General features: G+C 45.3%; 1 protein-coding gene across 5 annotated transcripts in view; it reads left to right on the top strand.

Annotated features, from left to right (window-relative positions):
• The first annotated feature begins 881 nt into the window (after positions 1-881).
• The window catches only part of RFFL (ring finger and FYVE like domain containing E3 ubiquitin protein ligase), a 29,289-nt gene continuing 6,011 nt past the window's right edge, over positions 882-24,159 (top strand). Inside the window, exons 1-5 of one of the 5 annotated variants that reach the window (XM_077188567.1) lie at positions 923-990; positions 1,883-3,099; positions 4,230-4,313; positions 18,909-19,093; positions 23,509-23,913. In XM_077188567.1, coding sequence (XP_077044682.1) covers positions 18,914-19,093; positions 23,509-23,913 — 585 coding nt within the window. In that variant the 5' untranslated portion in view covers positions 923-990; positions 1,883-3,099; positions 4,230-4,313; positions 18,909-18,913. The other 4 variants (XM_077188566.1, XM_077188565.1, XM_077188568.1 and 1 more) reach the window with 4 other exon arrangements.

The following is a 24,159-nucleotide window of genomic DNA, read 5'->3' as shown; positions in this document are numbered from 1 at the left end:
TCTTCCCAATGCCCAAAACAGCTGGAAAACCTCTGGAAAGGCTTGGAGCAGGGCAGGGAATCCCATCCCAGGGCAGGCAGGGCACCTCTCACTCCAAGCAGCAGAGGTGCCTTTTGGCACTAAGGGCTTATTTGTCCTTTTGTACATGTTTTTATACATATAAAAATATATATTTGTATATAAAATACACATATAAAAACATATTTATATATATTTTTGTATATAAAATACACATATAAATGTGTGTTTACATGAATTGTGTGCGTGTGTGTGTGTATGGGCTGTGTGTCCATGTCTCTGTGAGTCTGTATCTCAGTATAAGAGGACAGGAGTCTCAAGCCATGCCAAGGGAGGCTCAGGTTGGACATTGGGAGGAAGAAAAGGTGATTATGGGATGTTTTCCATGCCGACTGATTCTGTGATCTCTCGGTGTATTCTCCCTTCCTGTGTGCACCCAAGGGACTCCCCCAGCACACAGGAACCCCACAGTGTTCTTTCCTTCCTTCTTTCTTTCTTTCTCCTTCTTTCTTTTTCTTCTACTTCTTCCTTCTCCTTCTTCCTTCTCCTTTCTTTTTCTTCTACTTCTTCCTTCTTTATTCTTCTTTCCCTTCCTTCCTTCCTTCCTTCCTTCCTTCCTTCCTTCCTTCCTTCCTTCCTTCCTTCCTTCCTTCCTTCCTTCCTTCCTTCCTTCCTTCCTTCCTTCCTTCCTTCTTTTTCTTCTACTTCTTTCTTCTTTCTTTTTCCTTCTTCCTCCTGTTCCTCCTCCTCCACCTGCCCGAGGCGGGTCTCGAACCCGCGGTTCCCGGGCCGCGGAGTCCTCCCGTCCGCCAGGGGGCGCGGCTGCCCCGCCCGGCTGCCCTGGGGCCGCTCCGTGCCCCGCGGGCAGTTGCCATAGCGCCGCCGCCGCCGAGCGCAGGCACCGGCACGGGTCCGCCCGTTCCAGGCCCGCCGGCCTCGCCGCCACCCGGGACGCGGCTCCTCAGGGGCCAGGTGAGGCGGCTGCGGCGCTGCTGGGGTCGGGGGCTGCCAGGTGTGAGGGGGATGCGGGGCTGTGAGGGCTGACAGGGTGTGGGGGGGAGCGCTGAGGGGAGCTGGCAGGTTCGGGGGTGGGGAGCTCTGGGCTGCAGAGGGGGCTGGCAGGTTTGAGGGTTTTGGAGAAGCTGGCAGGGTTTGGGTGTGTGGGGCAATGGGGGCTGCCAGGGTAGAGGAGGATGGATGGGGTGGGGTGGGCGCAGGTAAATGTGGGGTCCGTGAGGCCGTGGAGCTGTCACTGAGGGTTATCCAGGAGCTGTAATGGCTCTGGAGTGGGGTGTTGGTGAGTGTAGGGGGACAGAGGGCACAGGGCAGGGGGAATGGGGCTGCTGCAGCACCCGGGTTTTGTTTTGGGGTGATGGGGTCAAAGGGTTCCCTCGCAGGGTTTCCCTAATGAGGGGGAGTGGGACTCTGGTGCAGCCTCTTTTTTCGTGTTTAAGAGTGGTGATGAGTAACTCTTCCCTTTCTGAGTTCTGCTCCCACAGGGCCTCTGGGGTTTAGAAGGTTGTTCTGCTCAAATTGCTATGAGAGCTGAGGAATTCTGGATAAGCACCAGCCTTCTGTAGAGCTCTCTGCTCACATTATTGTCTCTTTGCGTTTTAGCATGTCCAAAGGTTAATTTGGTGTTAAAGACCCAAATAATTTCCTTCTCTGCTCAAAACTGGGGGCGTGCTGCAAAGTGAAAGCTGAGCCAAGTCCTTCCTTTGCTGCAGAAAGCAAAAGTTGAGAACATAAAAGTCCTCGAGTGTCCTTCTGAGCAGTTTGTTCCTTGTAAGCAGGTCAAGGTGTTTCCTGTGGGGGAAGTATTGACTCATCCTCGGGTTTCTCAGCAGTATTTTGGTGTCTGCAGGTTAATAAATGCCAGCTCTGCAGTGAGAGCAGAGTCCTGCCTGAGTCTCCCCAGGTGAAAAGGCTGAGGATGGACAGGCTCAGTGTTTGACCCTGTGATAAAGAAGCAGCTGCACTCCAGAAATAACTCAGGTGTTTTCCAGCACTGCAGGGACAGCTGGGCGTGCTCAGTCGAGCATTAAAGGTAGATAGGAAGGGTTTAATTTTCTGCTCCTTGCATTAAGCTGTGCTCAGGGTAATGTTTAATTGGCTGAAGGGGTTTATTTGTGTGTTTCAGTTGAGCTCACTTCCTCCTCTCTGACACACAGCCTGTCCTCTGTGGGGAGCACAGGATGCAAGCTCAGATGTTGGTTTGGGGACCTGTGGCACTTTTCTGTCCTTTCTGACCTCACTGTGGAGCTGGTGAAGAGCTTGGTGGATCTCCAAGGAGCTGTTTTAGCTCTCCATATCATTAGGATGGGAGATGATGGGTGCATTTTAAGGTGGTATTTTATTGGGCATTTTATTGTGTTTACACTCTGGGTTGTATTTCAACACTTCCAAGCTCAGATTTTGAGATAGATGATCATTAAGGCTTGGACATGATTGTATAAACAAAAAGAGTTTTAATCCTTTGTTTTCCCACTGTTCCCTCATTTTTCCAGAATTGAAAAATGGAGCAGAAAGCTGTGATGGGCTTTAAATATTTCCTACAATTCCAGATCCTTGGTTTACCTACCCCCACCCATCAAATACTGAATCTCCTTAACTCCTTTGTGCCCACAGTGATGGAGAGGGGGATCTTACAGTCCTTCTCTGTACCCACAGTTGGTTTTGGTGGCACAATTGGATCTAATGAACCAACACAATCACCTTTGGCTGTTGTGTTTCCCCTTGGGAGCTGGGAATCCTGGAGCAGGCTTATCCAGCTGCAGCACTCTGTGCCTGCACATCCACTCAGCTGCAGCCACTGAGCTTTTAATTAAAGGCTGATTGCCTTGACAGTGGTGCTCATGGGTTAATGCTTAATTGCTCAAGTTTTTGCTGAATTTGGGATCGTTTTGAAGTCCTCACTTAAGTGTTGTGTTTAATTGTAGGGTAGAAAAAGTAGGATGGCTTGCAGTGAGGCTCAGTCTTTCTCACTGGCAGGTACTATGTGATTTGGCTCCTAAAATGGGAGCTGAATGCCCTGCTCTGCACTGGGAGCACAAAGGAATCAGAGATGGGAGTTTTGGGGAGGTTAGTGGTCACTAGTTGAGTTTATGACTGAAATCTGTCTTCTTCACATCTTCAGTTTTCTGTTTACTGCTGTTGGTTTCAGTGTGGGTTTGTGTTGTTTTGTTTGTTTGTTAAATGGTGTCATTTTCACTTCTTGTGCAACTTTGCACCACAGCTTGTTGTTAGTAACAACTGGGATTGTAAACTCTTCAATCAGGCTGGAGCATGAGCTGAGCTGAGCTGCCAGTGCTGTTATTAAACCTGTGGTGTGGACTTGGGAGCAGTTTTTGCCTGGAGGGGTGGAAGCAGATTTCCATGGTGTCCTGCTCAGAGGGGCAGTGGAGCTGGGCAGGCTGCAGTTGGTGTCCTCAGGTCTTCCTGGGTGAAGTGCTCTCCTCACCTAGGCTGGGTTGGTTTTACTGTAGCAAAAAATGCTGTTTAATTAGGATTAGGCCACTTTCCTGTCCATTCCAGTGGGTTTTCATAGGATATGGAATCACAGAGTGGATTCCATAGAACCCACTATTCTGTTAGAGTGGGAAAACCTTAAGGATCACCTAATTAAAGATCCCCTGGCTCCATCTCTTCTCTAAACCTTCTGACCAGTCCTGATCTGAAGATAAGAAATCAAAACACATTGAACCAAGTACCTGTGCTTAATGAAACACGCTGTGGGCAGCAGGGTAATGAGAGCTGCAGGGAAGGGTGTGCATGTGGCCCTTTTTTGGACACAGCTGTGTGTGACCTGCTGCTGGGCAGGCACAGGGGACCTCTGGGCAGCTCAGAGAAATTGGTTCTTTTGTCCCAGCTCTGAGTGCAGCCATAACCCAGCTGTACCTGGATGATGCTGGAGTCTGACCCTGCTGAGGTCTCTCTCCCTACCTGTGCCTTGTGCTCTGAACTTCCATGGATTTTCCTGGTGCAGGTGTTCCCCCAGCCCTGCCCTGCTTGCCCATTGTGAAACCCCAGCCTGGCTCCTGCTCCCCACAGTGATTCCAGTCATTATCCCTGCCAGTCCCTCTCTGTGCTTTCCCATCCTGCTTCCCTCCCCTTCCCAGGGACTGTCCTTACAAAACCCAGGGCTGGGAGTGTGAACTTCCCTGAGCTGGCTTTGCAGGGGTGAGTGAGTGAGTGGAATCTCTGTTTCACAGGTGGGGACAATCCAACCCTGTCACTGCTGGGCTGATGTCAGGACCAGGACTCACCTGCATGCAAAGGTTTCTAACCCCCTGCTGGTAGGTGCCTCTCAAGTTGATTATTTAGTGTTCAAGCAACATTGCAAGGTTGAAAAATTACCCCCTTCTCTAAGAAACCAAGAGTGTGACAGTCAAATCAAGAATTCAGATTTTGTATGAGGTTTTTCCTTCTTTCTCAGCTGGTTTCCTCAGAACTGAGATGGCTCATTCTAACCTCTGAAAGGCCTTTCTGGCTTGTTCCATTTATGCTCCCATAAGGGACTTTCTTTAGAAAGAATTGTTGTTCTGAGATGCTGTTAATTCTTCTCAGTGCCTGTAAAATCTACAACTTCTTCACATTAATTGCTCTTGAGGTTTTCAGTTTACTCAAAAATATTAACCAGGCTTCTTTCTCTAATGCTCTCTGGCTCCTCTGCCAAATAGTCTTAGAATAGGAATTTCCACATTTTATTTTGGTGGAGATTAAAACATTCATTAAATGTCAGCTTTTTTTTTAATGCTGCCACCTTTTTATTTATATTCAGAAGGTTGTGGGATGTGCTTATAAGAATATACTTAAGGAGCATATGCTTTGAATCTTTCAGTTTAGGCTGATGTTAAGTGAGATTTGAAACTCATTAAATGTAATTTCAATTTAAAATACTCTCTTTTGGGAGCAGCTTGTTGCATGGTAACCTCTGCTGCAAGAAGGATGGTTCCTTTGGGCATTATATATTCTATATATACACATGGATGACTTCAAATTGCAGTGTCACAAGTGGCATCACTAAACCCACACCACCTGAGTTTTTATTGCTTTGGCTTTTGCCCAGATGAGTCAGGAACTGCATCCCACAGAATTCCAGACTGAAACTGATGTGATGCTACTTTTTGTTGATGCCAAAATACCTTGCTCAGAGCAAAATGACTGCTGGCACCAGAGGATGGCTGCCAGGTGTCCTTCCCCCAGGGGCTTGGCTTGCTGACATCCCTCAGATGAGGAATTCCTGTGTTTGAGGTCATCCTCCAAGGGGCTGCATCATGCATTGATAAGTTTGCTTCCATGGATGTGCTGGTGCTTCCCAGGGCTTTCCCTGGCCCATGGAAAGCTGCTTTTCTACTTGGAGAACTTGCCAGCAGTGCTGTCCCTGGGCATGGAGGGGGATAAGCAGCAGCTTCATGCTCTGCTGTAGTTTGGTGTTAAATAATCATGGCCAGGCTGGGAGCACAGCTGGTGCTGCAGCTCTGAGGCAGTGAGCAACTCCTCCTCTGTGGGATTGCCTTTGAATTTGGTTTATGTGTGTCTTAAAAAGGAGCTTTTATTCATCTGCTGGAATAGATTTCTTTATAGACACTTGAATTTGATAATCTGAGGAGAAACAGGCCTCTGTTCCCGAATGGTTTTTAAAATGACAAATAAATGGTTAAAAGAAGAGAAATCTCTGTTTAGATTAACAAAATGACTTTTTTCTTACTGAATCCATAAACCTCTTCCTATATATGTGCCTAGCAGTCTGGTCTAGCAGCAGAGATGGATAGAATGTCAAGCTTGATAGATTGTTGGAGCTGGTTTTTGGTAGTTAAACAATAATGGAGCTGTTGTGTGCTTGCAGGGAAACACTGAGCTCTGTGTGCAGACTTCAGCCTGGAGAAAGTTCCAATTGTTCCAGAGAAGGGAGAGTTCTAAAATGCAGCTTCTGTGGCTGGTGGCACAGCTGGCCAGATCCCTGCCTGTCCTGAGGCCCTTGCACAAGCATTGCAGGAGAGTTTGGAAACAGTTTATTTTTCAGATTCCAAGTAAAATGTAGATTTCCAAGTCCCCTTTGACTGTATAATCCAAAGAGCAGAAATCTCAGCTGGTTTTATGTAGGGGCTGTTTCAGGCTCTTGGAGCTCAGGCCCAGGTTCCTGCCTGTCAGACAGAGGCTGAGATTGCATAATCCATGCAATCCTGGTGTCTCTGAGATGGAAAAGCTGATCAGTTGTTGATCAATTGTTGATCATGGAATTCCTTGTCAGCTCAGCCACACCTCATCTGTCACTCTGCATCTTCTTGTGCACAGGGCTCTGGGGTAGGAGGAGCAAGATTTTGTCTCTAATGCAGAAGAGAAACAAGAGGGAGTTGAAACATGAATTTAATAAAAATAAAGCCCAAACCATCAGTGTCCTTTTTGGGAAACTACTTTTCTATTCCTGCTGTTATTTATACTATTTGTTACTTGCTCCTTTGACCTGAATACACATCACAGATGGATTTTTGCAATGGAAATACCTGAGGAATTCATTCTTCATTCTGAGTGAAGGAATTCCTGGAAAGAACTGAAATAGTTGTTCAGCTCCCTGCCAGGCTTCAGGAGTAACTTGGAATGCCTACAGGGTGTGCAGGGAGAGTGCAGCTGGAATTCAAAGCACCTAGAAATGACTGCTTGTGTATGGCAAAATAACACCCTTAAAAAGAAATGCTGCAAGTGTTTTGTTTCTATCTGACTTCAGAGGCACCTTACATCTGCAAATAACCTTATCTGATCACCCTGATACCATCTCTGGACTCTGCCATGGCTGAAAACCTATGTCAGGGTTTCAGCTGTGTGTGTTTCAGAGAGAACACACAACACATTTAATGCAGTTTTGCCATTTTGGTCCCTTGGAACCCTTAGCATTGCACGATTTCAGTTTGTTCAGCTCTTGCTGTGGTAAAGGCCATTTCTATCAGGTTTTCAAACAATGTGTTCAACTGCATATAATGAAGCCTTTTCATCCAGCAGAATGTAGGCCAGAGCCCAGGCTGGGTCATGAAAGGCTTTACTTTGTCTGAGGGAAGTAAGATGATCATTCTTGGAATGAGTCCTGTCTCCCTCAGTGCTGCTCTGCCCAAAGCCAAACTCCCTTGGTCAGACATTGTTCTGGAGGCCTGAGCTTGCTTTTTTACTTCTAGATGTGGCTCTTAATAACATCAGCTAAAGCTTTCACTGTTCTGGCAGGAATAAGAGATGCAGGCTTGACATTAAATCCAATACATGGTGGTACTTCCTAAAAATTCCCTTAATGAAAGAAAATAGGAAGAAAAGGGTATAAACTGTTACTGTCCACTTAATCAGCCTTAATCCTTGATATTTGACAAAATAATCTAAATGTATTGACAAAACCTTCTAAACTTCTAAGGGAAAGGGTTTTTTTACAACATGTACAAAAGATTTGAGATCTAAAAGCCTTGATGTTTTCCTAGCCTGCAGTTTGACAGCATGCTGCTTCCTTCACACCTTAAGTCCCAAGAATTTGTCTTTTTTGTTTTGTAGTGTTTTTTTAAAATGCCACATTTGTCAGTAAAGCTTTTATTTTTTTAAGTTGAAATGCCCCTTTAATTAAAAACAAGCTTCTTTTTCTGCATGTTGGCCATAATTTTCATTGTGAACCGGGAAAGAGTTCAAACAAACAAAAAGAAAAAAAAAAGCCACAAGAAATGAACAGGACTCACATTGTCTTTTGCACTTATGTCAAACATGAATTTGGCCTCAAAATCATCTTGTTTTATCCTTTTTTTTTAAATATTCTGTGTTGTAAAATTGTTAGGATGCTCTGCAGAATTGCAAGGGGGTTGTTCACTCACATTTCTTCCCTTAAGTGCCTCACTTCTATGAGCTCTGCAGTTCTCTGAAAGTATTTAATTCCATTATGAATACAGTACTGCTTTAAAGAAATGAAATATTGATTCCATTCCCTGATGGGGCATTATCTGTATTTTGCTTATGGAAGACTCAAGCACAGAGAACTGAAGTGGCCCAGACTCACAGAGCTGGAAACTGAAACTAAAAATCCTCACCCTGAATTGTCCTAGATTATTTATTTCATTACTATTCTGAAAATAACTTCCTAATGATATTTTTTGAAATTTGGAGTTTAATTTTTTTTTAATAGGATTGTGTGGTATCTGATTTTTTTTTTTTGTGTAATCAAAAATGGGTCAGTTTCTGCTGAACTATTGAACTGAGGAAAGCAGAGTTTAAAAGAGAAGAAAGGTCATGCTGATGGTATCAGGTCAGTGGTGGAAAAGATTGTGTCACAGGGAACTTCTTACTGGCAGCAATCCTGCCTGGTTGGGCTGGAATGTCAGATAAATTGTTGTTTGTTTGGGATCTGAGGACAGAAGTGAAGATCTTTTGAGGTTTTATTTAAAAAATAAGTATTTTTTGTTGTTAGAGGGCTGTGTGAAGGTACAAGACAGCTTACTGTGTTCCCAGCCTCCACGATAGTTGGTCTGGTTTCATTCTTCATGCCCCAACACCAGGATTTAGTCTAATATGGAAATCTTGTCTCTCATTTTACAAAGCAAAAAAACCCCCAGAATGGAAAGAAATGCTCCTGCCAGTTACAGAGAAGCAAAATGAAAATGTGACGGTGCCTGTGTACTGCAAAGGTTGAAGAAAAAACCCCAATAGAAGGTGAATTTAAAAACTCAACCAAAACGAAGTAGATTTATTGGTTTCTAAACTCCAGTGGTTTCTGGAGCACTGACTCACCATGTCTGAATGCCTGGGCTTGCCAAAGCCTGCACTGAAATGTGACCCTGCTGGCTTGGGCCATATATGGGAAATGTCCCCGTGTGACAAAGGTGGGGACTCCAGGAGCTGCAGCTCCCTGGCTGAAGCTTTCCTTACCTGCTGTGCTCTGTCTGCTGTGAAATCAATGACATCCTCTGGGTTGGATCCCACTGGGTTCCACCTTCAGCACTTTCTGTTGGATCCCATGAGTTGGGTGGCTTTAGGTGAGCTCTGCCATCCAAGGATGCCCCTCCTGCCCTTCTTGGTGCTGCACACAGGTGATTAAAAGGCTTGACAAAGAACTGAAATGTTCTGCCATAACTGATGCATAGAGCTGTGGCAATAAAGGAGAATTGCCTTTTTTTGGATCGTGGCTTTAGTTCATAGAGACAAATGTTTACTTGAATGGTTTGTGAGCTCTTGCAGAATCTCCTCAGGATGTGCCCCCTCAACTCAGCAACCAAAACCATGGGACCAGATGGCTGTTGGGTTTGTTCATGTTTCTGTTTGAATAAGGGCCAGATTTCAGGCTGCTGTGTTTTGGATTTCTCAGTCCTTAATGTTCTGCAGAGATTGAGGCTGGAGGGAGAGAGGCACAGCAGTCAAACATCGATGGTGGTGAAGGAACCCATGGAGAACCTTCCAGCCCTGGAAACAAACACTGCAGATGGTTGGAAATGGACTTTTCCACAACATCTGCCCCATGAATGCTGTAGGGAGTTCATGCTTGTCCTGCTGCCACACACTGGCTGCTGAGGCTTGAACTTTTCCTCAGTTTCCAAGCTCTTCTCCTGGGCTGCATGCAGGCAATTCTGAATTTCAAATGCTTCCGTGCTAAATGGAGGTTGGCACAGGAATGATATTTATGGAAATGCTTTAAGAGTACAACTTCAAAGTCCCTCTCAAAGTTCCACCTGTATTTAACTTCCTTCAGATGAGAGTGGGGTATTTTCCCTTGTCCACAGATAAGGTGACTAAACCCTAAACAAACTCACTTTTTTATGGCGCTGTCTTTTGTTATCTCAGGAACAAAACCAGTCCTCAGGTTTGTACTCAACATCCTGGACCTTTTTTTAACTGCTGACTAATTTCTAAGTATTTCTGCAGCCTGGGAGGGCAGAACTTCCCACACTGTGTCAGATGTGACGTGTGTGCTGAAGGAGAAGATCTGCAGCTGCATTTTATTCTATTTCAGCACCTAGTTTGGATTTGAATTCAGATTAATTTGGAATAGGCATAGCTATGAAATGAGTCTGCAGTGTTTGTACTTGTTATGATGTGCCTCAGTTATATACATCCAGATCTGTTTCAGTCCAGCCAAATAAAAATTATCTTTTTTCAGGCTCCAGTTAAATAGGTTAGAGGTTGCCTGCCAGTCTGCACAGAGCTGTGGTGCATCCAGTCCTGCTGCACGTACACTTTTCCACTTGTATAAATTCCATGGGCTTTAGGTTCATTTTCTACCAGCAGCTCCTGGAGTAAGGTGGGGAGAAGAGTAGGTTTGGAATGTGAGGAATTTTGAGACTGTATTTTGATTTTGGAGGGGTGAAATTTAGAAGTTTACTGGTTAAAAATAAACCCATAGCTTGGTGTGATAAGTAATTTCCAGGATTTCCAACTGGTGTTGTAATTTATCAGCAAACACTCTGAATTTTGGGTGCCTGAGACACTGTGATAGCCCAGAGTCTGTGGAGCTTTAGGGCCAATTGCAATCCCAGTTTCAGGGAAATGTAATTTAATGTCATTCTGGCTAGTCTTTTCCATCCCCAAATTTGAGGAGCTGTATCTGGGATAATGCACCTCTCTCCTTTCAAATGCCCCCTTATCCTTGTGCTTTATTCCAAAGCTGAACTGTTGGTGAATATGTAATTTATGCAGTTGTCATAATGAAACAGGATGTGTAATTGTGCCAGGGATTCCAATGGGAATAGCTTGATCTCTTTTTACCTGAAGTGGGGAACTTGAGATGTGATAAAAATATAAATTTATATCCTTTCTCCTCCCCTTTTTTCTCCAGCCCCCTGAATTCCCCCATTTAGGAGAGGGGTATCATGAAACCATCTACCAGTGGTTACCTTCTCCCCTGGTGCAATCACCTTCCAGCAGAGGGGATTCCAGGCTGTTCCCTGGTTAAACTGTGGATCTGCTCCTGTTTGTTTGCAATACCCAAACACTGAAGTCACTGGGTCCACAGCAGTGTTTGCAGCACAGCAGAAACTTATTTTCAGCAAGGTTCTATTCTGGGCATTGTAAAATGTGCTGAGAGAGGGAGGTATTTGTAGTGTGGAGAGGAGGAGGAGGAGGAGGAAGACTCCCTGAAAAGCTCCTGCTGTGCCTTTGGAGCCTCTTTCTGACTTCCAGGTGGGCACAGATCCAGGAAACCTCCCCAGCTGTCATGGAAGAGTGGCTGAGGTGGGTTTTGAGATGAAATCTGGATGGGATGGACCCTTCCTGGAGAAGGGCTGCTCAGGGAAGCTGCACAGTTATTTAAATGTTCCTGTTCTCATTGAGAATTTATTGCTGTCTATTGGAATTACAGTTTTAGCTGTGTCCCATGCAGCTGAATCCAGGAGAACCTGTGAGGAAAGGAATAAATGAAGAGAAAAATCCAGCATGGAGTTTTTTCTCCATATGAAAAGGACTGGTTGAGTTAGGAGGGGATAGTCCAGCATTCCTGGACTGCTCCTTGCTGACATTTTGGTGGAGAGCTTCCACTTTCAGTGGCACTTCTGGGTGTGAGACTAAGGATAGAGACACAGCCAGCCATGCAGGATGCTGGGAATGGTAACAAAACAGCACTCTGGAATCTTGCTTCTCCAGAGTGTCCTTTCTTCTCCTCCTGACTTGGTTCATGCTATAATTACAACTGACTTAACTCAGCCTTGCTGATGAATATCAAACCAGTGTGGAAGAGCACAGCAGCTTTTGGAATTGTTGTGCAGCATAAGAGGAGAGTGGAAGGGAGATAAGCCCAAGGTCATGGTATGTCCCTTGGGAACAGGTATGGGACTAAGGAGTTGAGATAGACTGGGTAAGAAAAATAATTTTCTAAAATCACATGATTTCATGAATGACTTTGTTTTGGTTTCTGTTAACTTGCTGGGAGAATGTCACTGACTTGCAAAAGAAAAAAGCAGTTGGCTTTCCATCTTGGCAGATGTCTTGAAACCTAATTATAGTTAATAGCAAAAAGAACTTTTTATTTAAATCTTTTTCAATACATAAAATGCAACTTTGGGTTAAAATAAACAGTTTACATTAAAATAATACTCACCCCAGGTATCCAGTTCCTTACAAAACAGGATTTCCAAGCTTCTCATGTTGAAATGGGGGAAATGTGGTGTTGTGCTACAGAGGGGAGGGAAAGTGGGCAAGAGTTGAGTTTGCAATTCCAGGTGCAAAGCTGGGAGTCAAGTGAGAAGGTGTCTGTTTTGGAATTAGCTTTCTGAGCAATGCTCTATAAATCCCACAGCTTTCTAAAACCAATTTCTCAATTTCAAATGGGAATTGCAGCTCTCTAGTTTCAAAGAGGTGCTTGAAGCTGGGATCCTTTGTGCTTGTAACAGTGCTGGTGGGATTTCAGGTGGAGATGTGTCTGTAAACCTCCTGAACATCATCAGCTGTTGCTGGCAGTACTGATAAGCACTGCTACAGCTGCAAAATGCTCTTGGAATACCTGCTGGATTTTTGTCATGTGTATAAGAACTCGTCATTTTCCTCTCAGCTAAGCCAGTTTTCCAAGGGCTTACCTGGCAAAGGGTCTGCTCAGTGTAAGCCAGGTTAGAGCAGCATAAAAGGGGCTTTGTGTGCACCATGGTTTCTCTGTGCCACGCCAGTGGGAGGTGATTTTTGGTGCTTCTCTGGGCTCAGCAGCAGCTGAGGGCGTTCCAGCAGAGCTGTGTGTGGCTGTGCTGAACGCCTGTGGCCCCGTTCCAGCTTTTTCCTGCTCTGCCTTGCACCCTGCCCCAGCGGGCTGCCCTGTTTACTCTGCTCAATGGATGTCACTTCCTTCATTAAAATGCTGGTGCGTGGCCAGGTCCCTTCCTCTGGGCTCCCAGCAATCCAGCTGTGCGCCACGCTCGGGATCTGCTCCTGCCTGCATGCTTGGGATCTGCTGAGCCCACACACCCAGGAGGCTTTTGGAGGCATCTGCAGGGTGCAGAAGCACAGGTGCAGCTGTGTTGAGGAGGGGCTGAAGATGGATCATTGCTGCTGGGCACAGGCTGCGCTTCCAGTGCCAGCCAGGGCTGTCCCGTGAGGAAGGTGTCGGCAGCGTCTGGGATGGGGTGCCAGTGCCAGCCTGCTCTGGGCAGCCTCTGGACATGAGGATGTGGGTGCTGTTCAAGGGCAGCCCCTGATGTGCCTGGCACTGCAGGCACTCCTGGGTGCACAGGATCACCACCAAAGGGACACAGAAGTCCTGGACGCCCTGACCTGAGCTCTCTGCCTTTGTAGCTGACCAAGGTCTCACCTGACGAGTTTTAAACTGACATCAGAGTTGCTGATCAGACTGGTGAGCAATTAAATGTTTGTCTTTGTTGCATATTTAGATGATTAGAGATGATGGGAGATGTCTCCAGGCTTTTGGAAGGCACAGCACAAAATGGAAAAGTGTTTCCTTCTTCCATAACACAATTTCTTGTGTCTCCCCCACCTGAATGCTCCTGTTTCTAGCTGTGATCCAGTGCTGGTATTTATTTACTCATTTTTTCAAGGTGTGCATGCTGTCACCTTGGGCAGGTGAAGTAGTACCTTTACTCATAAACATATTTTTTCCTATCCCTACATAAAAACCTGACAGTTTCAGTCCAGTTATTTTATACAGTAAATCAGATGTACATTCCTGGTGACAGATTTGTGTCCCATCTCTTCTTTTCTCCTGCTCTGTACTGGTTGAGACATCACGTCTGCAAATGTCATGCTCAGACTGGCAACCTGCTTCCTTCCCTTGTCCCTTCTGCAAGTGGCTCATTTGCTGACTTTTCCAGCTGTCCCAACATATGGCTGCTCCCATTTATCATAATTCAGGTCTGTGCCTGGAAAAAAGGCTGATAAAAATAATGCTTTGTGCATAAGTGGCATTTGAGCAGATTATTCTATAGCTCTGTTATCAAGCAAATACTGTTTTTTTGACCTTACTATGAATTCAGTTTGGACGTGGTAGGTCATTAGTGAAACTAATTTTAGCAAGGCATTTCTTATCAGTGCAGGTTTGTTGAAATAAAAAAAAAAAAGTAGTAAATTGTAACAATGAGCAATTGTGCAACACTATTAATGGAGCACCAAGGTGGTTAACTCATTAAATACTTCAACCATTTCAAACAGCATTCATCAAAGTGAGATCTGATCCATTTTGCAGGGATTAATAACAAAAATAGTAATTTTAAAAGAGACCTATCGATACATGAGTATTTTAAAGCCACACTGTCTCTTTCTGGCCTCTTGAACAATTTCCATGATCTTCAAACTACTGGAAGTGGCAAGAACAAATGATTTTGTGCTCAGCATTATCCCAGGGTTGGTGTGTGGTGTTGAAAGTTGTCTCACTGCTGTTGTGGAGGAGTGTTCTGGTTTGAAAAGGAAGTGACTTTTTTGGGAGGTTTTCATTCTGAGTTCTGTGTGTTTCTTTTATATAGTTGTAGGTTAATAAAGGTTTTTTTGCCTTTATTCCTGAGTTGGAGCCTACTTTGCTCTATTCCTGGTCCCATCTCACAGCAGACATCAGGGAGAATATATTTTCATGGGGCTGCTGGCATGACAAGGACACAGAGCCTGTGTTGGTGTGGAGCAGCTGCTCTCTGCAGGTCCTGAAGGCTGTGGAAGGTTCTGGAGGGGGAAGGGAAGGGGCAGTCTCTCCATGGGTGAGGGGCAGAGAGGAGCTGGGTGTTCTGATGGAGCAGCAGCTGATTGTGGTGAGCAGGGCAGGCGTGGGGCTGCTGAGCAAACAGCGCTGCAGGGAAGCTGCCCCTGCCAGAGCTGCCCTCTTGCACCTCCCTCCCTGCCTGGCGCCCAGCTCCATCTGCAGTGGCCTCGAGGGTCACCAGCCCTGCTGTTCCAGTGGTTAAAGGCCTCTCAGGAGCAGAACTACTTGCTGCTGTGGTTTCTTCTTGTGTGGGAGTGCAATCAGCTGCTCCTGGGAGCTCAGCTCCTTTTGATCCCTTGATTCAAGTGTCTCCTTGGTGCTGCTGCATTCCAGCTGCTGAATTCCTGAGCAGTCAGGAAAAGGAGCCAGGCCCAGTCCTTGAGAGCTTTATTATACAGAGCTGGAAGCTCATTGATTCTGAGATATTCCTTGGCTTGCTCTAGTCCCTTGTTGTTTGTACCCTTAGGAAAATAAAGGCAAATTTTATATTCAAACATAAACCACAGTTTCCCTCTGCAGCCACAGCCTAGCCTTTGATGAAATCCATTTATTACACATGCATGTGTAATAATTGTGTAATAAATCCTGTGTGGAGGCTGTGAGCCCTGATACTCCAGCTAGCAAGGTTATGGCAGTGGTATTGCATATGGAGTGAGAACCTGAGTTCAAACACTTTTTTAAATGAAGATGGGAAGTAGAAGAATCCAGGCCTGCATTATGAATTCTATCTTCAACTATGTATGGGAGGAAAACTTTGACATCACTGGTATTTCCTTCAGAATTAAATTAATGCAGAACTCTTGGCGTTGTGTAGAACGTGTTAATGAACTGGTGATGAAATGAATTTCACTCCTCTGTTTAAATCCAGTCAAGAGAGTCGTGGCATGCACAGCTTCATGCTGGAAAAAAAAATAATCAAATCAATAAAAGCAGTCCAGCAGAGCATGGTGGAGTGCTGGCACCACTTTGTCCATGGGAAGCACCTCCCTGCCATTTACTGGATTTCTTCTGGCTTTCCTTAAAGCAACTGCAGAAAGAAGATGAAACAGCCCCTTCCCAGGGTGCTGATTGCCACGTGGGTGGATGTGTTTGCAGGTCCAGCATGGACTGTTTGATCTTGTGTCTCCACCCTTGATGAAACTCCCTCTCCCTTGCCCTGGCAGATGCTCCAAGCACAACGTGCCCTTAGCATTTAGGGCAGGTGGTTTTTGGCTGCCAGCAGTCACTGCTGGGTGCCTGCCATGGAGCTTCCAGTTTGCCAAACCCAGCTCAGCTGTGTGGCTCGAGCAGTTGTTTCTGTGGCTGCATGAGGCAGTAGAGGCACCTTGTCCAAGGATAATGCTGCTATCAGCAGTGCCTGGAATGTCAGCTATGCCAGTAAGTCCACATCTTTTATTCAAGATGTTCCTGAAATCCATGCTGTCATTAAGTTTTCCAAGCTGTCACACTGTTATTAGCCAAGTTGCTGTAAGTATTTTCCCAACCCTGGAGCACAACACACAAGTAGCTTTTTCCACTGGGTGTTCTTTTATCTGGGCATTAATTTGTCACTTTGGTGGAGCTGTGGAGCTCCTTGGGTGCAGAACAGCAGCTCCTTTGCAGGGAATTGACAGGATTTAGACAGGGCAGGACTCTCTGGTTCTGACCCTCAGACTGCCACATCTGTAACATCCATCCATCCATCCATCCATCCACCCACCCACCCATCCAGGAAATGAGCAGTTCCTGGGCTGTGCTGACCACGTACCTCCAGATGGGTAAGAGAATAAATAAAGGAATAATTTTTCTGTAGCAAACATTGTAAGAGTTATTAAGGAAATGATCATCCTGAAATTCCAGTGAGGCATTCTGCTTGTAACTTGGAGTCCTCTATCAGTGGCAGTGCTCATTTCCTTGGCTCTAAAGCTGATCCTGTCCAGAACAATGGAAAATCTCTCTTGAAGCAGCTGCTGAATCTTACCTGTGCTTCTTGCTGCTGCCTTAGTGCAGCTGTAGGCAGCTACAGAGGTGTTTTGCATGTGTGCTCCTTTTTAAGGAGAAATGTTATGGATCAGAGGACAGTCCTGGTTGTTGTTTGTTTATGGGCATTTCCCTTCTGTGCTTTTGCAGTTGAGCAGGATTAAGGTTCTTCTAAAGCAACATCTGAGCTTTTTGTTGGCCTTTTAATTCCTGGCAATCACAGAGCTACAACCCCAGCTGAATGCTGAGCTCTGTCTTATTTTATCCCAGTTTGTGCGCTGCCTTGTGTTTTTCTTCCCAATGTTTGACATGTTGCAATGCTCCAGAGTGAATTAGTGGGCTGTCTTTTTCTAGGAAAACAGTTTTTGGGGGCAGGCAGTAGCATTTGTGTATTCTGTTATCGTGGGTGGCCTTCAGCTTGCAGGGGTCCTTGAAACAGGAAGGGAGCTGAACTCTGGGTGCAGTTTTGCACTGCTCTGGAGGCTGTGAATGCTTGTTGGGCTGTGCAGCTTTCATGTTGTTTAGATTTGTGATTCCTAGGAACAAATTAAACCTCCCAAAGAACGTGATTTCAAGTAGAAATTCTGTGTTTTTGCAAAAGAAAGGCTCTGTTAACTTCTGAGTGGGACAGAGAGCTGGAAATGAACATGCAGAGAGAAAAAGGGTAATTGTTTCTTTTATCTGTGCCGTCTGAAGTGCGTGTTTGATTGCAGGGCAAAGCTAATAGAGATGAATGATAGATTATTTCTGTTGGTGCAGTGCTTTCCTCTGTGTATTTATTGGGATCTCCTTGGCAGCCTAAGTGCAATCCACACTATTTATTGAGATCTGGTGTCATTTCCAGTGCAGCAATGAGCACATCAGCTCCACCACGAATCCATGGGGTGAATGTGTAGATTTGTATTGAAACTCTGCAATGTGCTGAGCCTGCAGGGAGGGCTCCTGGCTCAGCTCACACTGTGGGCTTTGAAAAGCATCTGTGCAGGACAGCAGGGACTCTGAGCAGCCAAATTCAGCCAGGTTCTGAAAGGATCAAAGATGCCACTAAAGCAACAGAGTGCAAAAGCTTCCCAATTCAAGTACATCAGCCCCAAAGTTTCAGCACAGCTTACAAAAAATTATTATACCCAATAACCTTTAGGATTCCCTTCCCAGCCCCTTTCCCTTGGGAATCTGCAGTTTCACAGTGGCAATACTTAGTGAGTAACAAGCAATGAATTGGCTGGGCAGCTGAGAGATGTTTTATTTCCAGAAGTTTCTAAAATCAAGCAGTTGCTGAACACTATCAGTGAGGGAGCTGATTTTTAAGACATAAAAGAAACAGTTCAGGAACTCCCATGTGAGAGTAGAAATGCAGAGGAGGCAATTTGTATTCAGTTTACCCCTAAGTGGTGACACATGGTGTGTGCTCCAGAAACTGAATGCCCAGATGAATTCAGATTTCTTTGTAAACTCCCAAAAGCAAGTTTATAGCAGTGTATTTCTGGAATATTGCAGCAGAAGTGGTCTGAGAAGACTTTGGAACTGAGCATTTTGCACTGGACTGTGTTAGGATTTTTGGTAAGTGTGTGTGTGTATATTTTGCATATAAAATTTGACTTGAAAAAAATAAACAAGTGATTTTGTGTCTCAGCTGCAGTTGTTTTCCCAAGCAAGTTACCAAAGCCAGTGTTTGATTTTCTTACATTACTGACATTGACCTGCTGTTCCAGTGGTGGTTCAGCCTTGTAATGCTGTAAATTCAGCCTAGAACTGCAGTGTGTGAAATCAGTGGCTCGTTTGTCCTTGCTTTTATTTCATCTTCTTGGATTTGTAGCTGTAAATCTGTAGAGGGATTTAGGATAAAGCTGAGGAATGGCCATCTATGATCCTGCTGCTGATTTTATTTAACTGTTCTGTGCCATCTAATTTGAGCTTTTGTGTTCTTTTCCTGATGCATTATTACATCCTGATAAGTATTGCAGCTTATGTGAAATAGAAACAGCCTGTTAGAGCAAACTCAGAATCTGATATAGCCAAGTGGAACATAAAATTTATCTTATCTTCATTGTAGTCTCTTAACTCTGTGAAGTCCCAGTAATAAAGTTCTTTTGATCTTTATTTGTCCCTTTTCACCAAAGCTGCATCATGCTGGACTGAGCGCGTGGGCTTTGTGTGCACTTGTCAGAGGAAGGATCAGCACTGACAAACACGCTGTTAAAAATGAACCAGGGATGGGCACTGACCTGCACTTGCTGCTTTGCTGTCCCTGGGCTGGCAGGCTGTGTCCCAGCCTCTGACAGTGTTTTCCTGGCAGGTACTATGTGGGCAAGCTGCTGTAACTGGTTCTGTGTGGATGGCTCCCCTGAGGAGATGCAGCCGCCGCCGGCAGCCCGAGCCCAGGCCTACTCCAACCCTGGCTACAGCTCCTTCCCCTCTCCCACTGCCTCGGAGCAGAGCTGCAAAGCCTGTGGGCTGCACTTTGACAGCTCCTCCAGCAAGGTGAGTCTGAGCCTGCCCTGCCTTCATTCACTCACAGACACACATTTTATACACAAATCCTCAGGTCTGCACATCCCATATGGGAGAACACAGCTCACCTTGGTGCACGGTCTTCAGCCATTCTGTCACAATTAATGGGTGTCACCCTGGTTTTTTAAGTTTTTCTAAGCCTTCTGATGTTTACATTCTTGTAATGAACTGTCTCACATACTTTCTGTAAATAACTCATTGTTTTGCATTCTTTTATGGTGGAGGAAAAATTTGATGGACTGTTGGTTTGTCCAGTGTCATTGGAGAGGGGGCATTGTCATCCTCCAATCCACTGCCACTTTTGGAAATCTATAAATGTTGGAGTCAGAATGAAACTTTCCCTTTTTTTTACCTTGGAGAGTCCAGTGTCCATGTCCTAGAGTGACAAACGTGACTGGAAATCCTTCAGCAGATTTCCTCAATGAAAAAGCCAAACTGCTGATAATCACTTAAAGGAGCATTAACTTGAGCATAAGTTATTCAATTTCTTATTTAAAAGCACTAATTTTCTTTAAAAATAAATATTGTGGCAAGAAGCTTAATAATGTTTGTGCTTTCAGTAAAGGAAGATCTTCCTGCCTGTTTTCCAAACTATTGTTGCTCAAACTAAAAGCCAGTGAAGTTTTTTGAGGGTGTGTGTAGAACTGCTGAGCAGAAATCGCCCCAGACCAAACCCAGATCAATTTTATCTTACCTGTAAACTTGATTTGTGGGTGTATAAATGCCAAAATAATTGGTACTACAAGACTTAATTTGACAGCAAACCCTGCCTGGGGCATTATTTGGTCATGGTGGGTCCTTTAATGCTGCTTGAAAATGTTCCAGTGAGGAAAATCGTTCTGTGTCCACACTCTGTGGCTTAAGAAGTGTCTGATCTATAGTTACTGAACTTAATGATTTGAGAATTTAAAAATAATGGTGGATTCTGGCCACAGCCTTTTTAGATTATATGGGAAAGTTCATAAATTGGTTTTCCTTGCACTTTTTATTTATGCATGAGGACACACATCTGAGGAATGGTGGGTCTTGGCAGAGCTGCTGCTTTCTGCTCCCAGGGCAGCAGGGGTGTAGATGCATTTTTGCACTGAGGAGTGCAGTAGCTTCAGGAATCAAACTCTGGTGACAAACTCTGGGGTGTGTGAGTGTGCTGGGGCTGCTCCTGGTGCTGGCTCAGCTCCAGTGGGGCCCTCCCTGCTCATGGCTCTGTAATTTTGTCTTTGACACTGTCCTCATTCAGCCACATGTCCTCACAAACACTTGTGGAGAGAGTTACCCTGGACCCAGCACTTGCTCTTGGGCTTGGTTGCAAATAGTGGCTGGAGATAATTCTGAAATGAAACCATTTCAGGCAGCCCTGTTTTCCCCAGTGTCTCCTAAAAACCTGTTCTGTATGAGCTGCCTTAGAGCAGTGTCTTGTACAGTGGCTCCAGCTGAGCTCTCTGACTCAGACAGAGAGGGAATGCTCTGGTGCACAAATTGTAGAGGGTCTGGAAACATTCCTGCCCTCAGCAGCTTCCTCCTTTTCCTGTGGGATCTGCTCTCTGTACCTGTGCTCATGCCCAGCTGCTGCAGGCTGTCAGGGAAATTGAGGTTTATATTCTGTATTCCAAAGGGAGCTCCCAGGCCTCCTTCCCCCTTCTGAGCAGGGATCTCTGGGGGTGACTGGAGCCCTGTGCTGCAGGAGGGGATGCTGGAACAGCTGAGGAGGGGCTGCCAGAGCTCACCCCTGAGGCCTCTGGGGTAATGAAAACATCCCTTGGAACAGCCTGGTGTGTTTGTGAGCCATGGGAACTCCTCAGTGCTGTTGCTATGGAGGGAGCAGTGTGTGAAATCTCACAGTGCTGCAAGGACAGCATGGAAAGCTGCATTCTCTCCTGGGAGAGGCAGCACCTTTGAACTGCAGTGTCCAGTTAATGTTTATTCTGAAATACAGGGGATAAAAATGAATTCCTTCTGCACTGGTGACCATGAGGATGGCCTTGATTGCTTTAACAAAGCCCAAACCCAACAAACCAGCAAACCTCCCCACAGAGAGCATTTCAGGGCTGTCTGACCATGCTGACTGTGCTGTCAGTGAGCAGCAGTCAGATGTGGCCTGACCTTTTAGGAAAGTTTTAATGTGCAACAACATTTGAAACAAATCCTTCTGAAGAGCACACAGTGCCTTGAATTAATGCTCTTCCAGTCAGAGTTCAGTGAAGTGTAAGAGCTGCTTCATGCTGAGATGTAGCCAAAATATCCATGTTTAAACACTTGCTGCTCAGATACAGGCTGGGGAGGTTTTTTCCTTTCTCTGAAGATAAATCCTAGTGCTGAGCTGCTAAGTCAGAGACATGCCAGGGTTTATTTTCACTTCCCAAATGTATCCTTTGATAACTGAGGCAGGATTACTGTTAACTGCAAGAACATGTTTGATAGAAGAGCCCTTGTGCTGTGTTTGCTTTGTGATACCTCAAGGTGGGAGTGCTCCAGTAGGGGTTTTCTGGCTGGTGGAAGGTCCTTGGCAATACAGGAGCTCCCTTTGGAGCCACTTTGGCAGCCTGCAGGCCATGGGGAGGCTTCCCCTGCCAGAGAAAAGTGGGGCTGCTTTGGGGTTTTGGGTTGTTTTGTGTAGTTTTTGTGTTGTTGGGGTTTTTAAATCTCAGTTCATCTGATTGCTGCCATGTCAGAGGTGGGGATTCACAGGGCAGTGTTATAACAGGATTATTTTCCACTTCTCTGCCTTTGTGCATTCGTTTTGTTCTCCTGCTCTAGGCACACACAGCCATCAGTTCCTGCCTCTGCCCTAAGAATTCCCCAAGGAACAGGATTGCTCCTGCAATCACAGGGTCACAAAAAGTCAATTGCATATTAATTTTTTTTATGGTGATGAAGTTAAGGAAAACTCCTCCAAACTGGATGTTCTGTGGAAATTGCACTTCCTGCCTTGCTTTGTGATTGGTGCAAGTTGCTTTTCCTTGGCAGGCCCCCAAACAGCAGGTTTGAGATAAGGTTTCAAGAGTTTCTCTCTGTGGTAGAAATGTTAAAGTCTTAAAATGCTTGAGCAGGAAATTGGGATTCTTTCCAGTTAGTGTCACTGTGAGTGTAGTACAGGCTCTAAATGAGAGGCCTGGAGATGGTAACTGGGGAGCTGGGAGGCTGAAAAGGGCATCAGAAAGAGCTTTTGTAAGCAAGTAGTGTATTTACACCTGTAAAACATCTGCTGTCTTTCAGCTGGGAAGTCAGAGAAGTTCTTCAATCACTAGAGCAGTTCATAAACCAGTTTTTGGTCTTTGAGTTTGTATTTATTACTTCAGCTCCACCTGTGTGTTTTCCCTTGCACAGCTCTGAAGGATCAGGATGTCAGGATCCCACAGAGGTGCTTGGCTCCTCTGAGACTGTGAATTGGCATTTTTAGCAGCACTGAAAACACTTCTGTCTTCCCCCAGGACTTTTTAACAAGCACATAACGTGGCTGTTCTGCTGCTATTCCTATTGGAAAATGTAGAATTTGCCTTTCCAAAGGGTTGAGCAGTCAAGTTTCTGCAGAAATCAGCATGGACTGTGAGTGCTTGGAACTTCTGAAAATCAAGCCCTGAGTGACAAGATCAGAACCAGTATCAAATATAAACATTTAACAACAGAATTCAATCTGTAAAGTTTTTAACTGTCTGGGGCATAACATTTCCAAAACTTCCAACACTTTCTGTCTAGCACTAACTGGTATAGAGTGATATTTCTAAAACTTCCAACACTTTCTGTCTAGCACTAACTGGTATAAAGTGTGCATATTGTTTTCAAAATAAGCTATTTTTGTATAAACAAATGTCAGATTCTTTGATGTCTGTGAGACCTTGCTGTTCCCTGTCCCTCTTATGGTGAAACCAAGATTCATTCTGTGATTGCAGCAAATTGGAGGGAAAAAATGAGGGAGGAACATCATTCATAGCAGGTATTTATGAAAGAGAAATGTTTTTAAGTAGTTCCTTCAGTGTTGGAGCTTCTTAATGCACAGAGCAATGTGCACAACTAGCTGGAATTTACAATGTGCACAGCTAGACTAGATGGAATTCACCCAAAGTCTGCTGCCTCAATCTCAATTTCCTCTGGCTTAAACTGCATGAGCAGGTGCAGAAAATTCCTGTCATGTGAGGGAATCTTGTCAGGATCTCACATTTCATTCTGGGTAAATGGAGTGGGAAAGGGGCTTCTCAAAGACTCAGTGATTGCTCAGGGATCATTCCTTTTTCTCCTCCAGGAATGTGGGTGACCACTTGGCACTTTTTCCTAGATGGGAGGTTTTGATTGTGCTTTAGGAGCAGCTGCTGCTTCCTTGCTGCCTGTGGCACCGTGTGCTGCTGGCACAGGGCAGGGCTGGCTCTGACTCTTTCCCCTCTCTCTCCCAGCACATCTGCTTGGACTGTAAGAAGAACTTTTGCACGTCCTGCTCAAACCAGCCCGAGGGTGGGCCCCTGCTCTGCCACCTCTGCCAGCGCTTCCGAGCCACGGCTTTTCAGCGGGAGGAGCTGATCAAGATGAAGGTGAAGGATCTGCGAGATTATTTGGCCCTCCATGAGATTTCCACAGAGTTCTGTCGTGAAAAGGAGGACCTGGTATTCCTGATCCTTGGCCAGCAGCCTGCAATTACCCAGGAAGATCAGATAAGAACAAACACATTTAATACCAGTGCCCGTGAACAGCAAGACTTTGTGAGTCACCCCCCAGCCAGCCTGGCCTCTCCTACCTCACACGATGAGTCCTCAGTGTCTGCAGATCCCATCTCAAGTTCAGAAGCTCAGGAACACCAACAGGTACAATCTCTGGCCAGAACCATCTTTTGCAAACTCATTCATCTCCATTTTTGGATTAACTGCTAGGATGTTGCATGTGGTTTTGCTGTGTAAAGCTGTGACTTGCTGTCACTGACTTTGATGTGCTGTTCATTATGGAATTGAATTTGGTGGGCAGTGCTGAATATCTTGAGCATTCACTCTCAGAACATCATCACTGCTCTGGGATGTGTTTTCTCTGGTGCTCTGCTCCACATTTCCATTGCC

The sequence above is a fragment of the Agelaius phoeniceus genome, chromosome 20, assembly GCF_051311805.1.
Source record: "Agelaius phoeniceus isolate bAgePho1 chromosome 20, bAgePho1.hap1, whole genome shotgun sequence".
Classification (NCBI taxonomy): Eukaryota; Metazoa; Chordata; class Aves; order Passeriformes; family Icteridae; genus Agelaius; species Agelaius phoeniceus.
Note: the sequence above shows the minus strand (reverse complement) of the source record. Positions and strands in the feature narration are given on the sequence as shown.